The sequence below is a fragment of the Chaetura pelagica genome, unplaced genomic scaffold (assembly GCF_000747805.2).
Source record: "Chaetura pelagica isolate M959 unplaced genomic scaffold, ChaPel_1.0 scaffold473, whole genome shotgun sequence".
Lineage (NCBI taxonomy): Eukaryota > Metazoa > Chordata > Aves > Apodiformes > Apodidae > Chaetura > Chaetura pelagica.
This window is the reverse complement of record NW_009952890.1, coordinates 528,321-550,182: the sequence shown is the minus strand read 5'-3', so window position 1 is coordinate 550,182 and position 21,862 is coordinate 528,321. Positions and strand designations below refer to the sequence as shown.

The following is a 21,862-nucleotide window of genomic DNA, read 5'->3' as shown; positions in this document are numbered from 1 at the left end:
CCAGTGAATCACTGCTTGTTGTCATCAGCAAAAGTAGTTGTTGACTGCACTGGGAAAGAAGTGCACCCCCTTTTGTGGTTGAGACAGTGAAAACTATTAAAAGCTGAGATTGTTTCACTTTGCAAGAGTAGGATCCAAGCACAGGTCTGTGAAATGTTGGATTTTATTTTGAATGATAGTTTGTTACTTTCTCATAAAGAAAGCAAAAACCAAACACTTTTCCGAAGAAAACTTGAATTTTGGTAATGGTACTATTACAGTTACCTGTTTCTTCTGTGAAGAATATTTTGATGTAGTTACAGATGTCTATTATATTAATGTATTTTATTTTTAAAAAATATTTAATCATACTATAAAGAACTTATCAACACATATTTCCTTATGCCCTTTTTTGTCATTACCTTATTTTCTTGGCCAAACTTCTGTAGCCCATACATATTTCTAGAGATATGTATGATGAGAAGTTTTGAGCAATAACATAAACAACAGGAAAACAAAGGCTCTAATCGGTATTACTTAAAAGTAATTAATAGCCTTACTCATCTAGTTCTGGAATTCTCATTGATCTTAGACTCAAATTAGTCAGCAGTCACATTTAACACACTATTAAACAGTCCTAATTTAGCAATGCTATAATTTATAAATACATCTGCTGCTAACAGCAATTTTATTTGATCTGTATCATACACGTGCATGGTGTACTGTCAGTACCTTTAAACATACATTTCACAGCAAGTGCGTATTTCCAAAAACGTTGAAAAACAGCTATTTTTATGTACCAGGCTGTGTATAATTACATTGCTGAATCATAGATTTGTGAGTGTAGTATATATGCAGCTCTAGTTACTAAGATGTGTTTGAATCTCTACACTGCTTCGATTTAGGTAAGGCAGCCAAATGAAACCATTGGAGACCTTGCTGCAGATGCTTGCACACAGGGCTGGCTCCAGCCACAGGCAGGGCAGGCAGTTACCTGTGAAGGGCTACTGAGTATACTAAAAAAGCCATTTCTTCATGTTTTCCTCCCAGTTCCCTCATCTTCCTTCTTGCCTACACTTGCCAGGAGCTCTGTAGGCAGTAGAGCTGTGCCTGTGTTGCTAGTTTTGTAGATATTTATGCAGCTTCTCAGGCTGTTATTGCACTCCTCCGTTTGCCACAGGTTTGCTTTTTGCTGAATTAGGCCTAGCTAGTTTAAAGTGATCTTGAGATGTGTATGTAAAATACAGGCAGGCTTTTGACTGAATTTGGATGCTGCCTTTAGGTATAGCTTTGGAGTTAGGCTCTTTAATCCAGAAATATATTTTTTTTGTGCTTTTTTATTGTTGTTGTTCGGTTTTGTTTGTTTGTTTTGTTTAGAAAAAGAGGCTTTAGAACCCTCGCTGGATCTTATTTGCGCTGCTCACCGTAATCTCTTTGTAATTGAAGGGAGAAGCTAGTTTATACTCTCCTTCCATTGAAGTGAAAATGTGGTCCTTAACTGCTCTGAGATAAGCCTAGTAGTGATATTTTCGCTTGACATGAATTAAACAGACCACAGCAGGCATCCCTATAATCATTATAAAGTGCTCAGTTTATGAAAAATGTACATAAAATTTAATTTACTGTTGAAGTATCACTTAAGGTGATAATCTGTAAAACTGGTCTGAAAAATTTCTATTGAATTACTTGTCAACTTGAAAAACCTGAAAGCGCTGAACTACATGTAAGAAAAGGCTACAATCTCGGAAGTGCTGAATGTTTCAACTCATGATCAAGCAAATAGGGACAGGGATTTTTTATTACTTTTCTTACAGTTCTTACTTCATTTTTTATGGCCCATATCAAGCATAACTGATAAAAACCTGAACAGACAATTAAAGCTATCAAGGTGTTTATCTTTTTTTTTTCAAAACTGGGTTTGTTAAAAACACAATAATGTTAATTCCTCTGATAATTCTACTTAAATTATCAGTCTGGTTTTTTTCACTAGCTCACACGGAGTCATTGATACCTGTGCCAAGTGTTCAGAAAGTAACATACCTGGTGATATTTGGGAAGTAAGTCTGGCTCATGAATCTAAACAAGTAGGGGCTATTCTGCTGCCTAGAGGTTTGCAGTAATCTTCCAAAAAGTAGTGGTTGGCCTGAGGCTAAATGGCAAGAACATAGAGTAGCACCTAATTTTAAAGGTTCAATGTCTGATAGAATTCATAGCTCTGAAGCAGGCAGCTCAGCATCTCCCAAAGAGCCAGAATGAGTTAGGTAACCATGAGTAAGCTGAGCAAGGAAACATGGAAGCAGCCAGGAGGAAATCTTCAGAAAGGATGGGACTTGAGTCCTGTGTGTGAGGTATGTGGGCTGTTATATCCCTGCTGGTTAACTAAAAGCAAACCCTCTGTCAGAGTCAGTCTTAATGTTTTTGAGATGCTCTCAAAATTTTATTTTTAAGGTGTTATTTTCTTAGAAAAGAAATACTATCTCAGAGAATGGCTGAGGCTCTTGTGCAAGGTGTTTGTGACTAATTTTCAGATTCGTATTTTGATCCTTTAATATTAGAAGGTTTTGGTGGTAGGGAGTTTCAGATCTCCTTTGATTTGACTTGGTCTGGAACCAGAGCTTGCAGCTGGCTTTCCCGTTAGAGTGCCAGGGAGGACCACACAAAGTGAAATGTCTTCAGCTGGAGAGATATTTCCTGGATGAACTTGTCATATGTTGGTTAGGGATCCTCTTAATGCAGAAGAGCAGGGTCCTCTACTGTGTGTGAACCAAAAGTCAAACCTGGTTGTTACACGGCTTGGATTAATATGTTGCCACCCACTAGAGCAGTGAGTGGCATGGACACTCATCTACAGGTACAGTCCACTGTGTATCTGATTGTCTTTTGAGAAAGGCAGGATTTAGTTGCTGTGCATGTGAGAGAAACAGTTGTATACATTGTTTGGAAATACCACATGGGTATCCACATTTGCTGTTTGGCAGTGTCAGAACTGGAGGTAATCTCCCGCGTGATGAGTGAAGTGTTGCCTGTGGAGGGATGGGTTTTGGTGTGCTTCACATTGTGTAGGTGCTGGAGCAAAGAAACCAAGTCGTTCTGAGGATTCATCTTGCTTTCACCCTCCTAACATATGGCTTATACGTATTCGGGAAAAAATCACAGTGGCAGTTTTTACTTAAACATGACTTCTGTTGTATTTGCAAATTGCACTCTGATTATGGTATATCTGATCAGAGTTGGTGAGATGATTCCACCAGCATCTGGGCAGTCCAGTTCACTTGACTAATGAAATAGTAGCTCATCTGTTTTGCTTTCACACATTAGGACTAGTCAATTGTAAGCTTCAGGCTGTTATTTGTCAGAAGGAATCAACAAGGAAATGTAGTAAATAAAATCTGTTAAAAAGATTCTAAGTGTTTGTTAGATGATCCAACTTGTAATTTCTCTGAAGGTTATATTGTACACAGAGATCAAGGACTGAAAGTTGGGAAAGTAAACACTGGGTTCCTTAGTCAGGGGAAAAAAACCAGAAGGTTTAATCCCTGGTTTTAAGTGCAATGCAACTTGAACTATGGAGCCCCTATGGCGCCTTTATAATGCCACATAAAACTCATGAGGTATTTTGGCTTGTAACACTGATTTGCACTGTAGTGCTGGCAGTAGTACAGTTTACTGCTCTCACTATCTCTAATTGGTGGACCGACAGGACTGTAGAAAAACAGCATTATTTTGCTTTGGGGTGGAGAAGGCAATTTTGCAAGCCTAGGAGGGGAGGAGTATTTCTGATTCAGATGAACGTTTCTTTGCTCTGCATAATGGGAGAGGACCTTTCACTTAATTACCACTGGAAACCGTAAATGCTTAATTGACATTAAAAAGCCCAATATAGGCATTTTACAGTTTTCCTTTTGATCTTCCATGTGGGTACATATTGTACATGCAATTTGAAAAGAATAACTAAAAGGCTCTGATGTGGATGTGTGCTAGCATGTGAGGAGGGCTTATGTGAGTACAGATTTTGGTGCAGCATGAAAGAAAGGGATACACCCATTTCACTTATGAATAGATTGAGCATGTAATTAACACCTGGACCTTACAAATACTTTTGAAACACAATTAAATCTGCGGCTTTTCTATGATGTACAGAAGTGCTAAAAGTGAAAATACTGACCCCTGGTGAGTTGGTATTTGAATGTATTTTACTTCAGATGCAGACTGGATTCAAACCCTTGAAATTAATCAAACCATAAAACAAGTCTGAACAGCGTTTCTTTGCAACTGAAGTCAATGCAGTAAAGGCTTTTTTGAGCTGGGTTGAGTTCTTAATTTTTTAAAGAGACATTAACTGTATTTCCAGTGTAAGAAGAAGCAGTTCTAATTTATGCAATCTTTCTCTTTTCCCATAGCAATTTATCCAGAAACAAGCTCTCAAGTTTGTCCAAGAAGCCTTTTCGCCATCTGGGTTTGTCTGATCTGTAAGTTGTCATTTCTTAAAATAAAGTCTATTTTTGGCTGGAATGGAAGAACAAGATTTGGAAGTTTGTTCTGTTGAAGGTAGTGGTCCATCAATGATAAGGAAGGAAATTCTGATCCAAAGAAAGCAGCAATGCTGAACAATTAAATACAGAGATACTTCCTTTCCAGGCCTCCAAGAAGGTCAAATGTATCTTTTAGAACAGTGTGGAGATCAAAATAGCCTTTCCCCTTGAGCTTTAAAATATTTTATACTGAGATTATGTCACAAAAAAATAAACATGCAGCCTTCTACAGATCTTCACATGAAGTCTCTCATGTTCTTATGTTGGCCCCACAGCTGCTATGCTTATGGTTGCATATTGAAGAATGTTTTGTCAGATTCTTTGAGTTGCGTTGTGCTTTATATAATCTTGGTAATTAAGCACTAGTGAACATCTATTTATTGATTGTTTTGGTATTACATTTTCATCTTTTGTTCCATTAAGCAGAATTTCTCTTTTGCTAGGCATTACAAAATTTTTGTAATTTCACATGTTCTTTGCTAGTATGTGGGATTGCAGAGAACCTGCAGGAGCTTTGGGAGGGCTGGGGCTGCAGAGGAAGGGTAGATTGGTCTCCCAGAGCTCAGAGCAGAGTCAGAAGTTGTCCAAAATCCCAGTACAAGAATTACAACGTGAGCCTTGCAGTCCTTGACCTCTTCTGGTAAACTTCAGCATGTGAGAAATTAAATGAGCAAACCCTGGTGCCACAAAAAAAGAGGTTAAGCCCCTTAGGTATGTTTTGTTGTTAATTAAATTGGTATAATCACTTTTTTTACAGCACAGAGAACATTGCTCACTGGAGTTTTCTTTCATAATGTGGCGGTTGACAGGCTCTCTGGTGGAGAAGCTAGCTAGTTGCAGAGCACTTCCATTACTGTATGCCCTGCAGAGGTCTGTTGGTTTTGAAGTCTCTGTTTCTTCATATGCTGTATCTAGTCCCTGCAAAAAAGCCATTGTTAGTGTGTATTGACTGTAGGTTCTGTGTTTTGTAGTTGTCATGACCTCAAAAAACCAGATGCAGGACTCAGACCAGTGCACAATGCGAAGCTTAAGCCTCTGATTTTTCTAAGCAGCTAGGGGAGAAATTGGGTCATCTTTGCACCTCTCCCTGGGTTGCAGGAATTACACAAGTGGGTATGCTGTATCTTGTGAAGCATGCAAATAAGGAAGTGACTGCAATTTTGAAGGCATACTATGTTTCCAGTTTCTTGGAGTTTGTCTGGTGCCAGTAATAGGATTATTCCAAAGCACAAATCAAGCCACTTTTGAATTTCTCCATCTCAGGTGAGAAGCTTCTTTTAGGTTGGGGCTGGAGTGAATGCTTAAAAAGATTTTGAAGAATGTCAATGTTACTGATCATTCTGAACAAGTTGGTTTGCTCATGGGCAGAAAGAAATAAAAAAGGATTTGGTACTGACAGTGAGAGAACCAAATATCACAAATACATGACAGGAATTAAGGAAATTGAAGTTTAGTGAGGCAGAGAAATAGCTCTTAGAGGCAAAACAACTGACTGAATTAGGAGTGAATTTGTTTGTGTTGCTAATACCAGAGTTAAACAATGGCCATTCAGTGTCATGATTATAGAAGCAGGGCAAGGTTACTGGGAGTGAGCCAGACATGGAAAAATGGATGGTGTGATGGTTAAACTGAGTAGTATTTGAGGTGTGGAGGCAATTTGTGATGGGGGACTAATTGAGAGAAAGAGAGGATACAAAATTAGGGTAGAGTTTTATGGACTTGGAAAATAACTGGAGTGTGGGGGTAGAAGAAGTGAAGTTACGGAGAGATGGTGATGAAGTGAGATAAACTGACATGGGGAAATGAGGGAAAGAAATTGGGGTGGGGAAGCAGAGCCTGAAGAGAGGAAAAATGGTGATAAAATAGTATAAGCTGACCAATTCTGTGGATAAGTGGCTAATACATACATGGAAAACCAGAAAGAGCAGAGATAGAAGAGTGTTGCAAAGGGAATCTGAGAGGACAATGATGCCATAAATAACTTCTGAGAATCTTCTTCTAAATCTGACAAACTAGTATCCTCTTGTTAGCACTCTTGTAAATCAAAACATAAAGGGTTGAAAAGTTCAGGCTAGGGTGAAATAGGAGATATTCACCAGGTATTGTAGAGGAGAAACTGCTGCTTTTAAAAGCTTATTATTTTAGAACAAACTAGCTGCATCTGTAAGATTATGGCCAACAAGACAAAGACACATAATTTACTTCTACTAGGTCACGTTCTTTCTCTCACACAAGTGTATGTGGGGGGTCATAATGCCTCTATCAAGCATTCTGCTCTCTGCCTAACTCCCTTGCTGGGTTTAACACAAAACAGTGGAAAAAAAAAGACTCCTCAGCCACCGGTAAATAAAATTCTCTTTTAAAGGGAAGTTATACAATGAGACAGAAGACTGGAAGTAAATCTTGCTGTTTTGAAAATACGCATTGAATGTTTTGGCCCAAAGATCCTAATGTTCATACTTTGTCTTGCACAACAATTTTTGTCTATGCTGTGGTGGTATTGAAGTCCACAGATGACTTCTGTGAATATATATTACTCCTTCAGAGATTTATGAGAATGAACCCAGCAGGTGTTAATGGTCAAAGACCTGTAGATGGTTTTTGGGGGAACAGGTTACAGCTCTGATAAGCTGATGATTTTTTAAAAAATGATTTAATGATTTGCACACTTCATGTCCTCAGGACGCGTTTAGGGGCATATATTCTGTGAGCAACTTGAGTTCCTTTTCTGTACATCAAAAATACCTGTGAAATTGTTCCCCTTGTAAAGAGATTCCCTAAACAGTCACTTGCATATGCTTTATTGGATTTCACCTATGCCTGTAGGAGAAAAAATGACACTGGGTCACTTCTTTTGTAGACTTTGGGATGTTTCTGTTCATATTTCACTTTTATGTAACTGCATTACATTGTTATATAGTTTTATTAAATTTTAAGACTAGAATTTGCTAAGTTTGCTAACCTGTAGTTTAAATTCCATGCAGCATAGATTATAAATTTCAGTTTCAAGGCTATTTTTTTCAGTTAGTGTTTCCTCATGACATTACCTTGGATTTTCTGTGAGATTTTTCTAGAGTGTTGTATCAGATGAATTTTGAAGGTTAGGTAAAATCCTTTTTTTATTATTAGAGTTTGTTAGAGCTTTCCTCTAATCCATGCCTGTTTGACTTCAAAGAATTTTCTTCCTCACAATGGTAAACTATTTCTGGCATGATCTTTCTGAGGTAGATGAGCAGAGTCAAGTGTAGAAGAGAGGAATTCTGATCTCTGCTTGACTATTACAAAATAAAATGGGGCTTAATGGAAAGCCCAGATCTCCATTTACTCCTGATGTACGCTACTGAATTGGTGATGGTGGTTGAGCCATCTGTGTGATCCCTCAGATCTATGGAAGTCCAGGTTCTTGGTGCAAAGAGAGCTTTATTCTCTACCTGGAAACTGTTATCCACTTGCAGCTTGCATAGCACAGAGGTAACTAAGTTTTCATTCCTTACCCTCCTTAACTAAGGAGTTCAACTTCTGCTTTCATGCAGTTGAGTTCTTGGAGTCTCTCTGCCTCCCATTTTTTTTTTTTTTAATATGCATGACACATTCTGCATTTTAAATAAATTGTGGTGGCGTTTGGTTTTGTTGTTGTTTTTTTTGTTTGTGTGTTTCGTTTTTTTTGTTTGGGTTTTTGTTTTTTTTTGTTTTGTTTTGTTTTTCCTGTAGGATATTGGTGGACAATCCATTCAAGTGTTCCTGTGAAATTATGTGGATCAAGAAATTTCAAGAGACTAAGTTCTACACAGAAACTCAGGATTTGTATTGTATAGATGACAACAACAAGAGGACAGCCTTGCTGGATATGAAAGTCCCAAACTGCGGTAATACACTTTTAACATAAAATTACTGCTCAATTATTGTGAGACAGGAAAGACAAACATGATTTTTTACAAGGTATTTGTCAGGATGACAGCAGTGCTGCTAAGAGAAGGGTTTTGGTGGGGTTGTTAGCCACTTAGTGGCACACATGCAATAATTCTGGGAGTCTCATATAATAGTTTTGTTTTTCCTTGATCCTTTAAGAATGTACCATTATTCAAGTGCAAGAAAAACAGAACATGATTGTAGATAACACACAAACATTATATAATATGCATTGCCTTTGTTAAACTAAGTAGTGCTTCCAATCTCACTATACAAAACACTACTTTTTTGAAATTGTTTTCAGGCATTTATGGTTAATTAATTTTTTTTTTTTTCTTGCAAGAATACAAACTAGTGCTAGGACCATATGAAGAAAGTTTGTAACTGCCTGCTAATAGAAACAAATTGGCAATAGCTCTGCTCTTCACACAGATAAAACTCTACTGAGTTCATTTGTAAAGGCTATACAGGAGAGTCAAAACAAGCTTAGATCTGTATCATTTTGCAGTGTATTGTTTTCAGTTAGCATCTATTTATCTGGAGACAGTGGAAAATGGTATAACAGTAAGGCTTTTTTTTGTATACAGATTTGCTCCCTGTATATTGTCCTGGACACCTGGTGAAGGGTTTAACTCACTAGTTGAAGAGATTTCTCCTCCTCTATGTATGAGGGGCAGAGGCTGGGTTTTTCTGACCTTACTTGCTGGAGTCTGGAGAGCAGGGAGCTGGGATGCCCAGCAGCAGGCAGGCAAGAAAGAAAGGGAGCAAAGGTATCTTCATGGAGTTTGGACTGAAGAAGCTGTAAGTGAAGGTGAACACAGAAAAGGAACTTTTTCTCCTTCGATTTTTTCCCATTGAATGTCCTTTTCTCCACTACCTATGTGGAGGGTGTGGCAACCCCTTATAGCAACTGCCAGTGAGGAGGGGACCAGTTGCAGACCCAATATGTGTGGCGTTTAATGGCAGGAAGGCATTTTATGGCTGTATATCATGCTGTTGGTCTTGTCTCCTTGCTGGGGCCAGGTGTAGTGGTGTGTTCCTGACAAAAAACATGCTAGTGTCTAGTGTGATCAAAAAAAGGGCAACCTGTTTAAGGGGTCTTGTGAGTTCCGCAGTTGGTCTTGTATGCTGCAGGGTTTGATTGACCTGACTTGGGAGATGTTACCAAGCTGAGCTAAATGTCTGTTCGAGATGGATGGACCAGGAGGTAGAAAGGTCTTCTGGTGGACTGAGATAACTTAGTACAAAGCAGGAACTCCAGCATAGTCTTTTGTAACATCCTTGTCTGGCCCATTTAGAAGCTACCTGGTAGCTATGATTTTCCTTTGAAAACTTCCTTTATTAAAGACCCTGAATTAAACCACTATTTCTTTCTCCTGAATTCTTGACCATCTGCAATCACAACAGACTTGTCTCTGACTACATGATGCTGTTTGGATGTATTTGTTGTGTGCACATGTGTGCATCTTGTTGATATGTCTTGACTAAAATACTTGCCCTGTCAAGGAAAGGTGGTTCTTCTGCCTAGAGGAGCAAGAGGAGGAAGAAAGAGGAGTGTATATGACATTCAGATTAGAATTTGCAGTACATAAAATTTGCATTGTGGGAAACATGCATTTGGCTGATGATTTGTGGGGATTTCAACACATTCTGAAAAATTATTTATGCTATAATTTTATGTAATTGGATTTTTTTTTTCTTATAGTAGTTTTTAGTAGAGGTGAGAACACAGCCTTTTTTTCTGCACACAGTAGGGAGTCCCAAGTGAAGAGTGACAATCTTGGTGACCATAGGCTGTGTTCTGGAAAGTATCTGAAAGATCCAGTATGTGACTCTTGTTTTCAGTATCTGTGCAGATATTTTTCTGTGTTTAGAAGGACAAGACTTGGTTTCAAAAAAGAAAACCACTTTCAAAAACCACTGATGGTTTATTTCATTTCCAGAACTTTCTGGAAGGCTAATAGGTAGAACTGAAGTGGAAGAAGAATTCAGCTTTAGACACAAGTGACCTTTTTTTCCTGTGAGCTACGTGAACTTCATAGCTTCTTTTGATGTCAAGAGAAATTTTTGTGCGTGCAGGTCTTTGAATTTTTTTAATAAAACACTTTCCAATTTTCTCTGCTAATGAAATGGTTTTGTGCCATCTCTCTGCTTTGTTAATTTTTTTAAATTTAAAACTCAGGAAACATGCTGTCTTCTTTGTGCACAGGTGTTATTAATGACTTAATAATATTATAGTAAGTGGCCTTCAGTATGTGGTAAATGTCTTGGTAACAGGATGTCTCACTACTTTGTGCTGTTAATAAATCTCTTGCTGGGAAGTTGGAAGAGGCCACTGTGGTTTCTTGATCGTAAGGCTTTGGTTTGTAGATAATTGATGTGAAAACTAGCAAAGTTCTGTGGTACTTACAGTTTATGTGATGGAAGTGGTCATTAATGTGCTGATTAAAGGGTGGTCGCAATTTAGATGCCATCAGCTTTCTAATTTTATTATCTGGTTTAAGTCAGATACGCTTACTCTGTAGAAGGTCCTTTCCAGATGCAGTATTAGAAGTGCCAATCAATTGTTACAATATTTGCAGAATTGTTTTTTCACCTGCATTTGAAATATATTTATGTATTATGAAAATTGTTAGATTTTTTTAAGTTTTAAATTCACACTTAAGTAGTGTGTCAAAGGTTTTTTAATTACATCTGCTATAATAGTATTAGTAGAGTCTTCTGTGTAGAGGAATGCAGGTGTTTAGTTTTTCCATTTTCACAGCATTTCCTGGTTCTCTGTACAACATGGACAGCACCACCACCTAGGCCATCCTGTTTTTTGTTGTTGTTTTTTCTGTTTCCACCTGATAAAGAGCATTAGAAAATCAAGAAAGAGTGCTGCTTCTGTAAGCTTTGGTGGTAATTGCCACCCGTGAATTAAGTCCTTGGAAGCAAGGCATGTCCTGTGCCTGGGGTGAGGTCACTCAAAAGTCCTTCAGTCTGCAGATCCCCTGGAGCTCACTGAATGTCAAGGAAGCAAGACCATGTATTTGGAACTGGTGAATATATTGTGGGCTTGTCCCTCTGGTAGGCATTCTGTACATACAACAAACGTGTGTTCAGACTGGCTTTTTGTTTACACGTGCAGCCAGTCAGCAGAAATGTTGCTTGATCTGAGAACCATAGAATTTTACTACTAATGGACTGTACTGGATCTGGCTTAATTTCAGCCTGTTTCTAGTGATAGTTTTTTTGTCGTAGAGGTAAATAAGTAAATGGTAATATTAGACTGAAGGCAGGTTTTATGAATTTTAAGGAAGGCAAGACAAACACAAAGATTGATGTGCTTATTTCTTTGAATTTACAGAAAACTTTTGTGGTATGAGTGAATCAATAAAATAAACATTAGATCTTAGGTATTCACAGTTCAATGCAGTCTAAAACCACAAGCAATGGCATAATCTAGGGGGTGTTGACATTTTTTCCTGGTATCAGCCAGACTTCAGATAAGACTATCAAAAGGAGAACATGACAGGCAGAATGAAGTGAGTTTAAAAAAAGCCTTAAACATTTTCCATGTTTACCTTTGAGAATATTCATGGGCTCTCTAGCGTGTGTTCTTTATTTTGGCTCACAAACTAGATGTTATGCATGATATATAGTGGCATACTGTTTTGATTTCCTCTGTAAGAGTTTTAATTCTTATCTGTGATCGTGGGCTGCATGTTTTTTATGAGTTTTGACAGTAATGGGGTTTCACTGTTGCTCTTAATTTGAGTTAGCATTTTCCAAGCTTAATTAAAACAATTTTTGTTATTTCAGCTTTTAAGTAAAAATAGCTGATAATTTATGGATAATTGAAAAGGCAACAGGAATCTCATTTTCAAAGACATGTACACTACTTAGTTGTCAGTGTGCATACTTTTACCTGTTCATGAAGCAACCAGTAACTTTCATACAGATACCTAGACATACGATACATAAATCAGGGCTTGTGAATGGTGATAGTTAAGTATATGCAATGGAAGTGTATGTTTCATATTTTAAAAGAAGCAGAATTTTGTTTTATAGTACTGATTTGATTCTTGCTTGAATTTGAATGAAGCAGGTTTATTAGACAAAACAGGTTAGAAGCAGAAAAAAAGTAAGGCACTATCTAAGGGGAAGAAACGTCTTGATAAGTATTCTTCTTGAACTCACTACATTGTGAAGCTTTGCAGAGGTGCTCTTTGTGTCTGACTTGACACATCTGTTTAAGAGCGGAGTGCTGATCTACTGTGAGAGAATGGCTGAGTGTTGGCTGGTGGTGTTTTTACTTTTCTCTTACTATGTAACTAGAAGACTGACAACTAGATAACTGTATTCTGAAGTTTGAGAAAAATACTTTTTGCTCTTTAAAAGTGGAGACATTTAATGAAGGCTTCCCTTCAGCCATAAACTTGGTATATGTTATATTTGCTATCAAGAGCGAAACCCGTAATTGTACTTGTTTTGTAGTTCTCTGAAAATGTTCCCGTTTCTGGATCACATTTATCATGTTGCAATATTTGACAGGTTGGCATTATTTTCAGTATTTTCTGGACACACATGAAATTCCTCAGATAAAGATACAGGAATTGCAACTGCATTACATACACTTGGGGAATAAGAAGCCATTCGTTAGAGGTTTGCATAAGCTAGTTCAAGCCTCATTAACTTGCATTACAAAAGCTCTTTATCTTTCAGTTTATCACTTAAGCTGTGGGTGCTGTATTAAGGTCAACTTCAGTGAAGGTATCTGGTTTTATTTTGAAAGTTGTAAGTAAACTGAAGCTTAAATACCAGTTAAGAACAATTTCTTCAGATGTAAATTAATTTCCTTAATCATTCAGGGAATCTGAGGGAAAACATGGCTGGGTACTTTCAGCAGACTGCTAGCAAGGAAAGCATTGTTAAGGTTGACAGCCTCTATAAAAACATACAACCTGAAAATTCTTGCAGACAAATGGTTCATACTAATACTGAGGACAAGGTCAATTGAATTATTCAGATTCTGCAATTTCTTTGTTATTCAACACCTATCTGCTATAACCGAGGCCAGGTGTAGGGACCTTAAGAGAAGGGTCCTGGGCTGAAGTTAAGGAGCTGGTGTTAACCTTGGAAATACAAACCCTTTGTCAGTTTTGAAATGTCAGCAGCAACCTTCAAAGCTTCTGCACAGGTTGGCTGTGGAAGACAGCTCGCTGTCCAAGTGAATTTATTGTGTATGGCATCCATGATAGCATTTCAAGTCCTGGGTGGGATGAAGGTTCTGCAGAGGTTGCATTTGTTGCTGTAATGATGAATGTCAGTTAGCAAGTCTTGTGGGCTTTGCTGCAGCACACACTGGCTCTTCTTACAGAATTTTTCTTCTAGTGATAATTCGAGTTAAGCAGGGAGTGATGGAGTGTTTAAAGGCAAAGTAAGAATGTATTTGCTCTGGAGAAACATACTTAATTGTTTTCTGTAAAGGTTCCCAGCTGAATGTTACAATCAGACATGTAATGGTTGGAGGCAGATTTTTTTTGGTATTTTAAAATATTTGAGTGGCTTAGTAAGCTGCCACATCACTCGTTCTTCCTGGCAGAAAGATGTTTCTCCATAGACTAATGAGGTGGGTGCTGTTAGTATCACATCTGGTGTGGTAGGAAAGTGAAAGTTGGACTTCTGAGAAGGTATGGTGAAGCAGCAAGCACATCTAGCAAGAAGAGGTCCAGATTGAGCTTGTTCATGTGTGCATTTGCCTTCCAACTGCTCATTAGGAAATGCTGAAGGCATGGAAAAATCCTAAACTCTGCTCTGAATGACTGTCCTCAGGGCTCTCTGGCAAGGCGCCTTTAAGTTTGGACTCGGCCTCTTCCAATGTTAGGAATTTGTGCTTTTCCTTTCAAAAGGGCATGTGAAGAGCAGCTCTTTTTTTTTTTTTTTTTTTAGATTAAAAGTTAAAAAAAAGTAGTGGCTAAAGGAGGAGTTTCTGTCATCCCTCTCTGGATTCGGCTTCAGTTAAGGAGTCTAGCCTTCAACTTTAGGGATAATGTTCTCACAACCAGCTTGTAGAGTGCTTGAGACTATTCTAGCTTAACCCTGTCAGGCCTGTGCAAAATACCATGGTCGTTGTGGAAAACACCCTTGGAGATTTCCTGTGACTCATGGTAAACATATTTGGCTAAAGAGCTCACATGGTTTTGATCTGGGACAGTTTCTTTAATTTACACTTACAGTCATTAGGCAGAGTATGGAAATGCACTGGGGAAAAAGATAATACCAGGATTCCTTTTCCTTATTCCCCCTTCTGCCTTTCACATTAGTGCCTTTACTTTTCTTTTTAATCCAGGGGAGATTTCAAGTTTTGTTGTGTATGATGTCAAAGTTACAGTGGAGAAAAGGAGAGTGGTGCCTGGTGATTAGGGCAGTGAAATGAAAAGTGAAGGGCTTCTGTTCCCTGTAACTGAAGAGGAGAATGATCCTTGCACTCCAGAAAAAAAAGAAAATATTTGAGATGTGAAATTTAACATGTTCCTCATTTTTACTAATTCTGTATTTTATTTGTCTAAATTTATTATTTTTTAATTTTTTTGTTCAATATGATTGTGGTTGTCATCTTGGAACAACTGTGAGATTTCGGCAGTGTGTGTACTGTGCATTTTGATTCTGTGGTTGTGATGCAACAGGAAATGAAAATGATCTTTTATATTTCTTTAACTTGTGTTTTACGTGTAAACTTTTGGGGTGTCTTGTTTATAGTGCTCGAAAGATGGAGCCAGGCTGATTTTTGACCATGTCATTCTGTGAACTTCAATGGAAACATGCCCACTTACCACATAGCTGAAATTTGGCTCAGAGCTTGTTGGCTGCAGACAGTTGCTAGTGAAACACAGAAGGTGGATCAGATTTCCAACAGCTCCTTGCTTTACACCTAGACAATTTTTTGCTTTGTTTTTCAAGCCCATAAAAGTCTACTGGAGGAGGAGACCTTTGGAATATATAAACATATCAGTATTTTCAAACAAGGCAGAATTTTAATAAAATTGTAGGAGAAAGCTTCTTCCTACATCTTACCATAATACAACTTGTTCAGCACCAGTAAAACCTCTGAAATTTGCAGATTCTGTGTGTGTAGTTCTTAACAAGTTACATTGTCAACCATCCTATTTTCAGGTTCTAGTACAGTACAAACTGTACTGTAGTATAGTAAGTAGTTGTATGTTTTCTCCCTAGAAATAAAAAGCAAAACCAGGGGAGCCAAGAAACTTGGACTGTTTTGTAACCTTATGTGAGACAAGCAAACTAGATTTGGACCACTCTATCTTACAAATTACATGGGATATTTTAAAAATCCCTCATTCTGGTAGTTTGCCTATACATGGCTCAGTTTGATAGAGGGTTGCTGACTCAGTATTATTCTGGGTCTGATATATTTATTAAAAAGATGACTAAGGATTTTAGCTAAGGATTTAAATGACCTTTTAAAATTTAGATGCAGCTGGCTAGTTCTGAGAAAAAAAAAAAAAAATAATCAATTTTTTCTTGTTAACTGCTTGTTTTTATTTCAGAACAGGTTGACCTGCAAAAAAGTGCCAAGCCGAAATATCATGGGGCACACTGAAAACCATTTAGTTATACTGCATCATGGCCAGACTCCCAGGAGTTTGTTAACAGGCTAATGAAAATCAGGAGCTTAGCGTGCAAATAATGGCATAAATGGATGCAATATTGGGTTTATGTTATGCGCTCAGGTGCTCATTTCTTCATAATTTCTTAGGTATTGATAAGGCTAATTAACTGTATTAAAATTATTACTTAGTGAAGGTTTTTGAGTAGCTGAACAAAACCCAGAACTGGATAGGTGAACATTGAAGCTGAAGAAGTGAATCTGGAAATAATTTTGTAAAAATTTTTGTAACTGTAAAGATAAGCAGTGAAATAACATTTTGGGTGTAGTGGTAGTTTCCTTTCTCTTTGCTTAAAACCATGTTCTTCTAAAAGCTGCTGTAGTATACTGGCTAATACATTATCTTGGTGCTGAGAGTTGAGTTACAGAGTTTGGCTTACTACTCAGTTTTTAATAAGGTTATATACTTCCTTTGACATATCATGACAGTCTGGATCTACCAAGTTAGAGTACCTACCAGTGTAGGTTTTGTAGAAAGTAGTAAGTAGCAGCATGAAGACTTTGAAAGCCCTTTAGGAATTTAGGCATATTCTTTTTATTCATTGCCATTGACAGCTGTGTAGCCAAATGCCATAGTAACCTTTGAACATTATATCTCCAGTATTTGGCTTTGTGATTACTGATGTCACAGCTGTGCACAGTGAAGTTATGAATCATCCCCTAGTAATGTTCCACTGTCTTAACGGCCCTGGGCCATTGGTTTGCACTAATGATGGTTTGTGAAAGTAAACAGGCTCTTCTACTCAAAGGAAGGTTTGTTCCTTCTAAAGCATGAGGTGATCCTTGGAGAGATTCTCCTGACGTAAGTGGGTCACGTCTCTGTTGTGTCCAGTTGTGCTGAGTTGAGGGAAGTAACCACTTATTCTAACGCAGAGCTGCCTATTCCTGGGAATAAAAAGTTACCAATATGAGTATGAGAACAGATATTCTGTGTGTGATGAAATAACATAGCTCTTACATGCACATACATGGATTTTAGTGTACACCTTAATCTGTTAACTGTGTAGCTGTACATGATCATTCTAAGTTTTCAGTAGCAGGTTTTGTCCCTCCATTTTAGTAGAAATTGAAAGCTTCGGGTAGATTTACTGAGAAGAAAGGGGACTTGAGGAAATCAAATGAAACACAGTGGTCTTAAGAAGATCATTTGGAAACACTCTTTTCTCTATCCTATCAGAACAGGAGAGTAGTGAGTGAATTTGAGCACTGCAGACAAATTTCAGAACTGGTAAAAGGGAATGGCTCTTATATATGGCCTGGATAGTACACCTGTGAAACTCTTTGCTGTAGAAGGCTATTAAGGCCAAGAATATAGTGAACTTAAAAAAGAAATCAGCTATTAGCAGGGTTACTACTGATATCCAGAATTATAATAATTAGTGTTAATTAATTTTGAAAGAGATACTGTGTTTCGAGCTTTGGGGCACAGGGTAATCTCTGACAGGTATCCAGATAAGACTTCTGGACAGATGATGTCATGTCTACCTTGCATAGATTCTTATGCTGCAGTCTAAACTTACTCTCCTTGCAGTATACAAAAGTATTTGAACCTATTGTCTGATTGCTTATATTAATTACTGCATACAAAGTCCTTTAAAATGCATGTTCGTATCAACAGAAATGATAGTAATCTAAAACACTGTATTTAACCAAATTAAGTCAGGAGCCAATACAGCATGTTTGGATGTCTTTGTGATTGTGCAGGTGTCAAAATGCTACTCCCTGCTATAAACGGTCTCATGCTACACTGAGCATACATGCTGAGCATGAGTGCCTGTTATGGTGCATTGTTTTTTTTTTAATTGCAGCTGTTTTTCAGTACAGGTTTTACTGCTTAGTCCCGTTGCTTTATTGGTAAGTCCAGTCCATCACATTGTCTAGAGATGAGGTAGCATTACTACCTCATCTGATTTTTCCAAAGAGAAATTAGTGCATATTCCGCTGTGGAGCTGTCTGGGTGTCACTGGAAATAAAAGCCAAAATGACCTTGCAGTTAAAATACACTAACTCAAGATATCCAACCAGAAAAAATGACTCCCAAGGCAATAATTGTGTTTCCCACCCACTCTTACGACTGGGAAAGGGAGTAAAAAACCAACACACAAAATAATGGGACCTATACCATTCAGTTCCATTCTCATGCTTATAATTGTTTGCTGTGATGTTTTCTGCCGTGTCTTGCAACTGATTTTGAGTGTAACTTCAGGAATCTAAAGAATAATAAGCACTGTTATGTTATAACCTTCTGCCAGGATACAAGCATGATGTAGCTGTTCCCCTCAGAGTTGTAACACCAACATGACATGTTCAGACTTCTACAAATAAACAGAACTAAACCTGTTTCTGGGTGAGAAACAGAACCAGTACCAGAGGAATTAAACTTCAGTTGCTTATCCTGTAAATAAATACACCGCAGTAGGAGGTTGTGTCAGAACAGCTATTAAAGGAGGGCTCAAAGGGGACCGAAGTTGTTTTTATTTTTGCTTACATTACAAATTTCATGTGAAATTATGTGTTTGTATGAGCTGTGCAGGCTTGCACAGTGAAACCCTAATCTGTCATGTAGACCGTGTCCCAAGTGCTGGGGCCAGGAAGAAGTGGGGAGCTTTAATCTCTTCACACCTTCAGGTCTGGCAAGAGTAGCTGGAATGTTTTTCAGAGGTGGTGTGAAGTGTAACTTTATAAAGCAAATGATCTCACTACTTCTGTTCTTGTTCGCTAACCAGCATAATTAGTATCCAAATGTTGCCAAGGATTAGTTTTATTTCCTGCCCAGTTAGTTGACAGACACGGCTAAGATTTGAATTCACAGCGGGCAAGAGCAGATGGCTACCTTCGCTAACAGATTACTGCATCAAGGCATACAAACTGTCCAGCTCTGTCTACATAAACCTCAACATATGATTTATAAAGTGAACATAATAGAAGAAATCCATGATGCATGGAATGGGAATTGTATTACATACAGCATTACTTAAAGCACTGGGAAAATTGTCTTAGCAGTTATTGTATACTTGTGCTGATCTTCAAATCTTACTGGGCAAGAAAGCATTGCCTGGAAATTTTTTTGTCTTCACTTTGGTATTACTTCCTCTCATTTAGTTTTTATTGAATTAATTAAACTGATAGGAGATTACCAATACATATATCTTAAATTGAAGTTCTAGAAAACATTAGTATGTTTGCACTTACTTGATGGTTAATTGTTTGTAAGAGACTTTTTACTTTAGCAAAAAAGTTCCTGCTAAAACTTCTGTACCTGCAAGCCCATGATCAAACGATGGTATTCTTAACTCAAAAACCAAAACAAAACAGGTATCTGTTGTTTCAGGAAAGGAGAAGACATAGCAAAAGGTCATGCATACATACCCAACACAGCAGAGAAACTTGATTATTTGAGATGAAAAGCTGCAAGTAAAACTTGCCTTACACGGCAAATGCCTCATAAAGGAGGCCAAGGCTTTTACAGAGTTTACCATCTCCAAATGATGGCACAAGATAGGATATTTCTGGCACATCGTGTAATTATTTGCTCGGTAAATATATATGAAATGTGTACTTGACATTATTTTTAAAGAAGGTCAGTCTACAATTCCTTCTGCTTTTGTAAGCATTCAGTATATATTTATTCTTTGGGAAGCTACTATTGCTTTGTGTGCTGAAGAGTGATATACAAAGTGATTTGTAGCTCTGTGAGATGGTGGGGGAGTCCTGATTCTTGATTCTGTGCTTATTTCCTAATGGGTGGTACTATCTCTCACTGCTTTTCTGCTTTCCTGAGGGCAATAGCTAAATCTGCTGAACTGTCTTGGATAGCAGCTCTTGGCAGCCAGTTACCCTCTCCTTCTGTCTTTTCTCTCCTCTGGTTTGATCTGTTCAGTCTCTGTGTCCCTCACTTTGTATTTAAGTTCTAAGTTTTGCCTTGCTCTGTGTGAGTTGTGTCTCTGTATGAGATGGAGGGCCACAATCTCTTGTGTGATACTGGAGCTAATGAGATTTTCTTGTTAGTGTTGTGGAAAGCAGTGCAACTGCCACAATGTCAGTTCATGGAAAACAGTGAGTGGGTCCTTTGCAGCTCTTACAAAGATTAAATTTCCTGTTTTAAAGAATAAGGAAAGAGGTTGTTTTTTAAAATATTTTGAGATAAAAACTGAAGTTAGGAGTTTGTCCACTTGAACCATTTCCCTATATAATTAGCTTAATGTATTTGCACATGCAGTTACATTTTTTTAAGATGTGAATCAGAGGTGGTGCAGAAAACTGTGATGTAGCACCTTAAAGATTATAGTTATGCTTTTCCAAAGATGCTGTTTGTACTCCCTGCCTGAATAGCAGCTGACCACAGTGAATACCCGATTTAGCAGTGTTCTTACTTGCATTTATACAGGTTGCTTAGAATTGAGTAGTGTCTATTTCTGTAATGTACAAATGCATGTGGGTTTTTTTTTGTTATTGTTTCTATCATAGACTTGCCCTCAGCAAATTTAAGCAATTACAACATCACCGTGGTGGAAGGAAAGAGTGTCACATTGTACTGTGATACTACTGGCGGGCCACCCCCCAATGTGTCCTGGGTGCTCACCAACCTTGTTTCAAACCATGAGGTAAGTTTCATATTCAAGTTCGTGACAATTCAGAGACAGGAGGTACCTGCTGAAGGCTGGAAAGAGCGTTCATGTCCAGCATTAGCTAACTTCTTATAAAAAGATGAAATAGAAAATTAATATTTGGCTTACATTTATTTTCCAGTTACTTTAAATCCAGAACGACTGCAGCAGTGCTTTTGGAGAATTGCAAATTACTCTAATTTGCACTCTGGGTTTTGGATGTTCATTTTTAAACAAGAGTACTGTAAATTTTTGTAGTAGTTGGTGAATTGGGGCACAGAAACACAAAGGCTTTCTTATTATCACTGATACATGCATGCAGAGAATAAAGCTAGTCTACCATAATTTAAAAAAAGCTTTGTGTCACTAAATTTACTAAATTTTCATGCCAAAAGCTTGGTGTGTTGAAATTTTGTTGTAAGTACTTCACGGCTTGATCATTTTCCTTCAACAAACAAAGCAACAGCAGGAAGTCTTGGCTATTAAAGTGAAGGTTTTACTAAAAAGATTGTCAGTTTTTTTTTAATGAAGAATGAAGACGTTTCCTCAATAAAATCTTCTAGACAGGGGGAATTTTGTTTTCTGAGCTTTTTCTATTCTGTGTCTCTACTTTTTACTGTGCACACTGGGAGTAGAATAATTAAGTTCTTTCTGAGGGAATTGTTGGTAAGGAGAGGCATATAAGCAGATCATCAACATGCAGCTGCTGACCTCTTAAGTTGCCATTATTTACACAGTGGGCAAAATCCTCTTTTATTTACAGTTTTATGGTATTGGCTTTCCTACATTCATGATGGTGCAGACTGCCTAAAGCTTCCTTATCTGTGCCAAGTGCAGGATGTGTACTGCCCAAACTGTTCCTGCAGTGCCAAAAAGAAAGGACCTCTGGGGTCTTGCAATCGTTGTGCTTTCTTCCTTGAGGTCATTACACTGGGCCTGTACAGAATTTGAATAGCCTGTCTTTCAGCTCTCAAGTTAGAATTCTTCAGAGCTTTAGCTTTATTTTAAACATTTTCTCTAAACTAAAACTACCTAAAGGCATCAGTTGTCATCAAGAAAAAGAAATTAAAGTAGTTTGGGGAACTCATGCCAAGTTGTGCTCTCTTCCCCCTCCCCCCCCCCCCCCCCCCCCCCTCTCTTTTTTTTTTTTTTTGTTTGTGCTT

General features: G+C 37.9%; 1 protein-coding gene across 1 annotated transcript in view; it reads left to right on the top strand.

Annotated features, from left to right (window-relative positions):
- The window catches only part of NTRK2 (neurotrophic tyrosine kinase, receptor, type 2), a 195,014-nt gene that overhangs the window by 4,945 nt on the left and 168,207 nt on the right, over positions 1-21,862 (top strand). The window contains exons 3-5 of the mRNA XM_009995463.1: positions 4,380-4,448; positions 8,223-8,377; positions 20,560-20,696. Of these exons, the coding sequence (XP_009993765.1) occupies positions 8,263-8,377; positions 20,560-20,696 (252 nt within the window). The 5' untranslated portion in view covers positions 4,380-4,448; positions 8,223-8,262. The remainder of the gene's footprint in view (positions 1-4,379; positions 4,449-8,222; positions 8,378-20,559; positions 20,697-21,862) is intronic.